We start from the raw sequence: 9,822 nt of genomic DNA, 5'->3' as shown, positions 1-9,822 counted from the left end.
ATACAATGTTTTAATGTGATTTCATTTTCTAACACAAACTGCCTAATACATTTCAATTCTTAAATTACTCTGCACAGTGGGAAAACTTCTAGAAATTAAGAGTGCTGCAGGTCTTCAAAAATGATAACTTGTAAAAAATTAAAAAACTACACTAAAAAAGTTAGTCTATTGCCTTAGACTCTTTTAATAGGTAGCTTTAAACAAGATTTCCATTTTTTAATTAATAATATACTTATTGAATATACTTATTGTTGTGTTCTAAATCTGAAAATGTGTTCAGCTTCCACATTAACACATTTTAGCATCTTCACACATCAACTGTGTTTTGTGTTTTAACAGTTTAGGCACATTTCAATAATTTTGGATTTTATTTTGTGGTTTCATTATAAAACAGCTTACACACACCAAATTCAAACAATCTTTTTATTTAAAAATCCACCTGAAAATTCACTTCTGGATTTTAGTTTTTGTTTAAAAAGAAGCAAACATTTAAAAGCATCAAATGTTACTAGTCTACAATTCATCATGTTATGAACATTTTTTTTAGTTCACGGGTTGGGGAAATAAACCCATTACATTGATTAGGCACAGTACTATGGCCAAGAGACCAGATATCAGGGCACATCTGTGTACTCAGGCAACAGTCAGAGGTCTGAATGGAGGGAATCATGCCTCAGCTGTGGGCACTCCTATCTCTGCCCCCTCCAAAAACTGTTAGTAAGCTCAAATCAATAAGAGATTGTATGTAACTTAGTTAAAAAACAAGCAAACAACCATACCTGCTTTCTAAATTATACTGCAAAGCCAAAACAGGTAAATATAATTGTAGCCTCACTATATAAAATTTGTGGTTTTGATATCATGTCACAGGACCATATAATAGGTGAGACAGAATTTATATAATTCCTCCGGTCATTTCAGAAATCTGGTTGGAGGAGGTCCATGACTATAAGATTTCACATTATAGCAATGCTTCAGTATTTCTCGAATTAGGGCAGTGAATAGAAATCACAGTACAAAATCCTTAATTATTTACTGGAAAAGCAATAGGTGCTACATATGAGAATCGCTTATAGAACATCTATTTTTTTAATGTAGATATAAAATATTAATTGCATAGGGATTTAAATATAAGGCCAAGAAGAATATAAAGTAAAGCTAAAAAAATCATAGAAAGGGCACTATGGTGTCAAAAGACAGAATTTCATTCTTAAGAGTAATAAATCTGAATTACTGTCTAATTAAAAAAATCACAGTATGTTGCTATAACTAACAGTGAATGTCTGATTAAGTCCAAACTGGAAACCAATATTAGGACTTACAAGAACACTACTAAAGCTCATTGTCTAAACCTGATCAGTGTATTAGCACATGAGTGCCTGGTACGTACCTCATTAGTTATATAACCTATGTTTTGCAAATAATGTAAAGTTTAATACACGTTAACAGGTGTGAGAGCACATCATCACCGCATACTGTAAGTGATCTGTAGGCTTACTTGATAGTGTATTCCAAGGTGCAAGATCCCACCTGGCAGAATCTTCACTCAATGAACCAAAAACACTGTAATTAACAAAATACAATAAAGTTCCACCATTGAAAACTAAATGTACATGAACCAGAGAATTAGTTCCTGACACCAGTACATATATCATCCTCAGCATTTTGGAAGGCAGTGAATGATGAGTCCAATATACACTGTAGTCTAAGCTAACGGTTATCACCTCAAGTTTCAGGTAGAAAGGTAAATCGTGGATCTACTTCTCATTTTAATGTTGTTAGAGTGCAGTTTAAAGAGCAATTTCCAAATCTAAGAGTAGCTTAGTTAACTTAGTATTGTTATATAGAGTAGTGTGAGGAAAAACAAGAACTCCCAAAGGAATTATTGTTAAGGAACATTTGGGAATACCCAAACCAACGTTTTAAATGAAAAAGTGCATAAATACAGTAATACTACAAGTGAGTTAACTATGGAACAAATGTTTCTCTGGGAGCTAGACAATACTATTTTCCCACATTATTTACATGTTATGAATTGTTCAGATACCACAAAGCACCATTTACAGTCTAAATTGTTTGATTTTGTCTGAAAGGTCCTTTGACTTCAATTCTACTCAGTTGAGGATCTACCTAGAACAGAAGCGTCAAGTCATCTTCAGTTAAACAGGATTTATCTTTACAATTCAGTTCTCTTTTGTTCAGAAACAGCGAAGCAATATTCTCATTTCACAATCTTGGCTGGTGTTTCAGATTCTGTGGACTGTCTCCCGTCTGTCCAGGCTTCCCGGGTGCTCTTTAGGGCCAGGGTCTTCTGTTGGTCAACCACAACATAATCTACTCTCTCATCAGCTACACTGCTGCCTGAGCCACTGCTCTTTTGCTAAAAAGCAAAGAAAAACACATATAAAAGAGTTCTGAGTAAAATTCAGTCTTAAAACATTGACACTCACATGCTGTGAATAACTTGAAATTCTACTGGGTCACACACACAAAATAACATTACCTCAATTTAACAATGTTGTTTTTCTCCTAACTGTATACCGTTTTCCCCTTAAATTTAAAATCACTATGTAGGGCGCCTGGGTGGCTCAGTTGGTTAAGCGACTGCCTTCGGCTCGGGTCATGATCCTGGAGTCCTGGGATCGAGTCCCGCATCGGGCTCCCTGCTCAGCGAGGAGCCTGCTTCTCCCTCTGACCCTCCCCCGTCTCATGTGCTCTCTTTCTCTCTCATTCTCGTTCTCTCAAATAAATAAATCTTTAAAAAAATAAAATAAAATAAAATCACTATGCATAAGAATGCAGACTAATGCTCCTAACACAGATGGAATTCTTGTAAAATAGGGATCACAGACACCAGGTTCATCTTAAGATACACAGCTTGCTTCTCCCTTTAGCTTAAGCTTCACTTTTTCAAGTCCTGAGAACATGTATCAGTGTTCACTTTCAGAGCTAAGAGGTGTTTTTTTAAAAGCAGTATTTCAAGAATGGCAAACTACATAGGCTGACAGGACCTCCTCTTTTTTTTTTTTTTTAAGATTTTATTTATTTATTTGAGGGAGAGAAAGAGAGAGACTGTGCACAAGCCAGGGGAGTGGCAGAGGGAGATGGAGACTTCTCCATCTTCTCCCTCTCAGCAGGGAGCCCGATGTGAGGTTCAATCCCAGGACCCTGGGATCATGACCTGAGTCGAAGGCAGACGCCCTAACTGACTGAGCCACCCAGGCGCCCCAGGACCTCTTACTTCTAAAATACAACTAAATACTAACTTAAAACACATATAATTATTAATGCATTGCTGGGCTCTCTAGAAAGTAAGAGGAATACCCAAGGTGTGAGGGAAACAGAGGGGACGAATTGCTGCTCAAGGTAAACTTTACAGTTGTCTTCAGGATGAATGTCAATCTCAGCAATGCAATCAGGAGGCCCCGGGTGGGAGGACTTGCGCAATTTGAGACCATCCTGTTAAGCTAGGGACCCCTGAAGGGAACTGAGGTGGTCCTAGAGTGCTTCCCAGCAGAAGAAAATGCAAATCTATTTCGAAGGAAATTAGGTCCGTGGGATTCCCACAGATATGCTCAGCAAAATGATTTGCAAAAAAATGTATAAAACATGGAAGGAAACAAGTTATCAAGAGTGAGCAGAAATAACAAACACAGATTCAGGCCTCCAAAGACTTCAGACATTGAAATGACAATAAACAGTATAAAATATGTATGTATAAAATCTTTAAAGGAATCAAGAAAACTAAATAAAAGGAATAAAATAACAAGATATAAGAAACTATTCCAGGGCACCTGGGTGGCTCAGTTGGTTAAGCAACTGCCTTCGGCTCAGGTCATGATCCTGGAGTCCCGGGATCGAGTCCCGCATCGGGCTCCCCGCTCAGAGGGGAGTCTGCTTCTCCCTCTGACCCTCTTTCCTCTCGTGCTCTCTCTCACTCTCTCTCTCAAATAAATAAAATTTAAAAAAAAAACAACTATTCCAAACAGCTAGGCATATTTAAAAAAACAAGCAAAATTTCATTTTAGAAATAAAAATAACTGAAATTAAAAATTAAACAATGGGTTAAACAGGATAATTGAGAATTAGTGAACTTGGTGACAGATCTAAAGAAATTATCCAGATAAGTACAAAGAGATGAATAGAGAGAAAATATGAAAAAGTGAAGAGATATGGAAAATAAAAAAAATTCTAACTAATCTCTAATAAGAAACCTCAAATGAGAGGATAAGAGGAATAGCTGAAAAGCTGTATTTAAAGAGATAATGACTGGGGAGAAAAAAAGAGAGCAATAATGACTGGGACTTTCCAGAACTGTAAAAAATACAAATCCAGAAATAAAAACAGCACAACTTCCATCAAGCATGATAAATAAAAAGCAATCTATGTTTAGATACATTATAGTAAACATGCAGAATACTAAAGATATATAAAAGATATTAACATCAGTTAGACAAAAAAGAAATTATCTACAAAAGGACTGTAATTAGACTGACAGCATACTTTTCAACAGGAACTCTGGAAGACAGATACTGAACAGTATCTTCTATGTGTTGAGAGAGAAATTTATTGCCAATCAAGAACTGTGAACTCAAAAAAACTCTTTTTCAAGAATGAGGGCAAAATACAGATGTTTCACTCAAACAAAAATTCCAAGAATTTACCACTAACAGAACCACCCTCCCCCCCCCCCCCGGCCCCAACAGGAACTTCTAAAATACATATTTCAGGAAGAAGAGAAAAATGATTAATGGGGACACCTGGGTGGCTCATCGGTTAAGCATCCAACTCTTGATTTCAGCTCAGGTCATGATCTCAGGGTTGTGAGATGAAGCCCCATGTTGGGCTCCATGCTGGGTGTGGAGCCTGCTTAAGATTCTCTCTCCCTCTCTCTCTGCTCTTCTCCCCACATGCCCCCCTAACCCACCCCCAAGAAAAAAAGAAAAACAAATGATTATGGGAGGAAGGGCTAAAATACAAGAAGAAATGATAAGAAAGATAAGTTTGCAAGTACGTAGGAAAATGTAAGTAAACACTGTCTATATTATAAAGACTACTACTAATAGTACTAGTGTGTTATTTGTGGATTTAACAAAAGGAAAAAACCAAAACATTGGACAAAAATAGCACGTAAGTCAGAAGGGGAGTAATGGGAGAGAATGAAGACAATAATTAACTTCAGATTTTGTTAAGCAAGCACTTCAAAAGTAACCACTAAAAGAGAAGAAGTGTATAATTTCTGTACCATTAAAAAGGAAAAAATTAACTTATTAGTCTCCATAACTTTGTTAATTGTGATTTATGAAATAATATTAAGTAACAGACTTTACTAAATTTAAATTAAACATAGTAATAAAATTTCCCCAAAGGAAACATGAGTCTGTGGGTTTGCAATAGGTGAGCTGATTGTGTTTATAGAATGAGATTTCACTTACCTTACGTGGTGGTGTGGATTTCCCAGAATCTAAATCGAGATCTAGGTATTCCACTTGTTTGTCTCCTTTGGGCTTGACCATAGGACTGCTTCTTCCATCAAGACTATTACTGCCAAAAAGATTCTAAAAATGGTGATATAACAAAATCAACTGTTGGACATCCATGAGACATACTGCTTATCTTGTTTATTATCTATTAAAGCCAAAGTATTTATTTCAAGAGGATATGGCTTAAAACAATGTCTGCTTAGAAAGTTAAGTAACCTTTTAGGATTGGAGGAAAATAAGTAACATTAATAAAATTAGTTACAACTTAGCTTAGAGCAAGTTAAACGCAGTTTCAAAAGTTAAACTTGGTCCAAACTAGGACTAAAACATCAAGTTACAGTTAATTGCAATAGCACCACCTGAGCATTATTAAAATGGTATCTTTACACAATTATATTTTTAAACTAATGGATCTTTTCACTCCTTGCTAATTAAAATTTTTAATAAGTTTTATATTTTATTTAAAGGCTTTCATGTTGGGCGCTCGGGGGGCTCAGTCAGTTGAGCAATCGACTCTGGGTTTAGGCTCAGGTCATGATCTTAGGGTAATGCGGTCAGCTCTGTGCTCAGCGCGGAGTCGGCTTGCGTCTCCCTCTCCCTCTGTCCCTCCTCCTGCTTGCACTTTCTCTCTCTCTCTCTCAATTAAATAATCTTAAAAAAAAGCTCTCACACTGAAATCAGTTTATAATATGTATGTTAACTAAAGGCTATGAACAATTACTCCACTGGCAAAGTTTGTTTTGTTTCAACCATCTGGAATTTTTACCACTTCATTTCTTCTGTCTTCTTCAGCCTTATCTCTTCCGTCCTAATAGGAATTGTACAACAGAAGCGCTACCTTCTAAAAACAGATAAAGGAAAAAGGAAGATAGAGGACAGCAATAAATGATAAAAACAAAAAAGTCCTGAGGCAGAAAAATGTAAAAGCAACAGGCTAATAGGAACCTGAAGATCACTGCTGAATAAGGAAAGGATGACATGAACTTATGCCCCTACACATATATCCTCTATGCTAATTACAACAGTCCTTCTAAACGTGTGCCAACAAATGCCTTGTTTCCCTGCCTTGCTGCTTTTAACCTCACCCAGAAATGTTCTGGACTTCTCATAGGCAAGACTATATACATATTCATTAGCAGCTTCCATCCTTGTGTCTTCTATCACATACATAGGAATATTCACGTATTATCTCATACTTTTGAAGAAAACCATAATGATGTAATATACTTAAAATTTATACTTGTTATAATGAACAAAACAATTTGGAAACTGCATAAACCTGGTTCTGTTCTTTTTTTTTAAGAGAGAGAGAGAGAGAGAGAGAGAGGGCGTGCATACCAGCAGGGGTGGGGTGGGGTGGGGGCTGGAGAGGGAGAGAGAATCTTAAGCAGCTTCCCCACCCAGTGCACAGGCCCCGGCAGGGCTTGATCTCAGGACCCTGAGTTCATCACCTGAGCCAAAATCAAGAGTTGGACACTTGACCAACTAAGCTACCCACACACCCCCTGTTGATTCTTTTATATTGCTACTCCTTTTCTTTTAGTTCAAGTTAAACAGAGTAAATTGTGATTTAGGGAAAGGAAATTGCTAGAAACTAAATACTGAATTTATTTCCTCATTTGAAGCAGGGCTGCTGATAGCCCGTGTCAAACATTTCTGTGAATTAGAAAAAGGTGTTCCTGCCTGTAAGGCTACACAGCTCTGTGCCGGGCCCACAGCCTGGTGAGCAGGACTGCACGTACCCACAAACACAATACTCTGCAGTCTACTGTACATATTACATACTGTACACAGCATATTTATGCAGTGAGCAAGATGCACGGCTGAATGTGAGGGCTCTATCTGTAGGAACAGATTTTTAAACCAAGTTTACCAACTACTACTGATAAAACATTAAAAAAATATTGAAAATAACATATAGGGCACAAAAAAATGTAAGCAGTTTTGCTGCTCAATTAGTACAAATAGCTATTTCCCTCTCTCTTTTGTTCCTAATTCATAAAGAAACTGAAATTTTTTTTTCTGAATGACTCCATATTTTCATTCTCACATATAAAATCAAGCAGAAGTGTGTGTGTGTGTGTGTGTGTGTGTGTGTGTGTGTAAAATTTTGTATTCAAATGTGACTCGTGAAAGAACCCATACCTGGAATTCCCCTAACTGGAAATGCCTAGCGTTGTTCACAGTATTACAAGGCTATGAAAGGAACCTATGAGTTCATATGAGGTACACTTTAACTTAAACTCAAGCTGTTCCTAAAGAGAATTTCTCAGAATTGCTGGCTAAATTGTTTTCTGTCTAGTTATTATTAGAATTGGAAATTTTTTCATTTTTAAGTATTGTTAAAATTTGTGACCCTGCAAGGTAGTCCATTTACTCTTGATCTAATCTCAACTGGGAACAACCTGTTCCTGCGTTCTAGTCTTTAACCCAGTGTTTTCCCAAAACAGTTTAGAAAAACCCTAAGATTCTAGGAGTTATAATAAATGTTCTATGATTTAAAAAGAAAAACAATAGTGCTTTGATTTTCTAAAATTCTTTTTTTAAAGTACGGGAAATTATTGAACATATTTTTGTCGTCATTGTTATATAACAATATTTATGTCTTTAGTAGTGAGGTACAGTCACCCAAATTTCAAGTGTCATTTTAAGGGTTCACGTCACAAATGCCTGACTTTGGATCTCTATAAATTAATAGACCAGCATCACGGTTTCATTAAATACTGCCCGCTCTATGATCACCGGGATGGTAAATGTATCATGCTTTGAAACTTCAATGTACAGAATTTAATCTTCATTGTAGGCATAAGCCAGATTTGATCTGATCCTGTCTCAACTTCTCCAAGACAATTTTTTTTATTGACTTCATCAGTCCGAGCATAATGAGATCTTGTGAATTTCTATGGTATTCCACTAATGTACTAACTTCCAAGAGGTATGGAAAACATTGCTGTAACTATCATGTTCTTTTCTAAGGAAGAGTTGTCTGGACTATGATGAACTCTTATAGCTGGCAGCATGAGGAAATGGAAATGGTGGCTGGCTTCTCTATTGTGAATGGGGGGGTGGATATTTTTACGGGGAACATTTTTGCTTATTTCTAACACTTAGGACCGAAGTACTTTAGAAAATCATCACCCGGCAGGCAAAAGGACCTTTCTGGCTTAATGATATAAGGGATAAAAGAAAATTTTATTTTCTTAATTTCCTTTGACTTTCTGATTGTAATGTTTTTCTTTCTCATCTTTTCCCTTCACCTAACACTAACTTGTGACAAATCACATTTCCAAACTTGCCTATTACATGTCCTTTCCAAGATTTTTATGGTAATTTACTACTTTGGGCAAAAGGAAACTCTTTTAGTATCTCCGAAAATAATTATACTTTTGTAATAAAAAAAATCCATTCAACCACCTAAGGATAAAAATTGATAACAATATATACTCTGATATTGCACTAAGGATTTATGTAGACTTTTACCAGTCTATTCATTATAATGAGAAAAAAATAAGTTAATAAAAATAATAAAACACCACTTATCAAGTTGAAATATCTTGAATGCAAAAGCAGAAACCAATTAATAAAAATTGCTCTGCCTTAAAAAATTAGTGAAAGCATTATTGATATAGCTAGCTTGTATTCTAATCCAGGACTGATATAAACATTTTAAATTATCTTATTCATTTTGTACAACATATAAATTTGATATTTTAAAGTTAATTAGTTTAAGCACCATATCAAGATTTTCAAATCACCTAATTTTTGTGAGGAACCTGTTTTTGCCTAAAGTACATTAAAGACGTAAAACAAATTTGTTAATAGAGATTCTATTTTGAATCTCTAGAGTATTGCTTTAAAGAAAATAAAGTCACTAAAATGTTACCCATTCCAAATTTTGGTATCACATGCTTGCTTATCCTGGCAATACTACCTGGTTGTGCCCTAACATCTGCCTTTCCCTCTCCCACATGAATAGGTTTTTGGCCAGGCCCACTGTCTCTCAGAACAAAGGATGTTTCCCAGCCCCTCTTGTATCTATGTGGCCACACAGTGTGTACGGCAGTTTCTGGGAACCTTCTTTATAAGGCAGATAGGCTTTCCTCTACTCTGCAGCTTAGAATGTGAATTGCTGGTGCAGCACCCCTTGTTCTAGGAGCATGTGAACCACACCCAGAAGATGGTGGACAGGAGAAGTGGAAGGGGTCAGAGTCCCCAAGGACTTTGTAAAACAGGGCTGCCACAACAATCCTGGCTTGACTCTCTGGACTCTTACATGAAAAAGAAATAAATGTCTGTTTAAAGTCATTGTTATTTGTTTATCTTTTGTTACTTGCAGGTG

The 9,822-nt window shown here is 36.3% G+C and overlaps 1 protein-coding gene across 6 annotated transcripts in view; it reads right to left on the bottom strand.

The window, feature by feature from the left end:
- Positions 1-409: 409 nt before the first annotated feature.
- Positions 410-9,822, bottom strand: part of GAB1 (GRB2 associated binding protein 1) — a 123,893-nt gene continuing 114,480 nt past the window's right edge. For all 6 annotated transcript variants that reach the window (XM_027597940.2, XM_027597942.2, XM_027597941.2 and 3 more), the window contains 2 exons: positions 5,436-5,558; positions 410-2,380 (listed from right to left, as the gene is read on the bottom strand). In XM_027597940.2, coding sequence (XP_027453741.1) covers positions 2,222-2,380; positions 5,436-5,558 — 282 coding nt within the window. In that variant the 3' untranslated portion in view covers positions 410-2,221. The remainder of the gene's footprint in view (positions 2,381-5,435; positions 5,559-9,822) is intronic.

The sequence above is a fragment of the Zalophus californianus genome, chromosome 2 (genome assembly GCF_009762305.2).
Source record: "Zalophus californianus isolate mZalCal1 chromosome 2, mZalCal1.pri.v2, whole genome shotgun sequence".
NCBI lineage: Eukaryota > Metazoa > Chordata > Mammalia > Carnivora > Otariidae > Zalophus > Zalophus californianus.
Note: the sequence above shows the minus strand (reverse complement) of the source record. Positions and strands in the feature narration are given on the sequence as shown.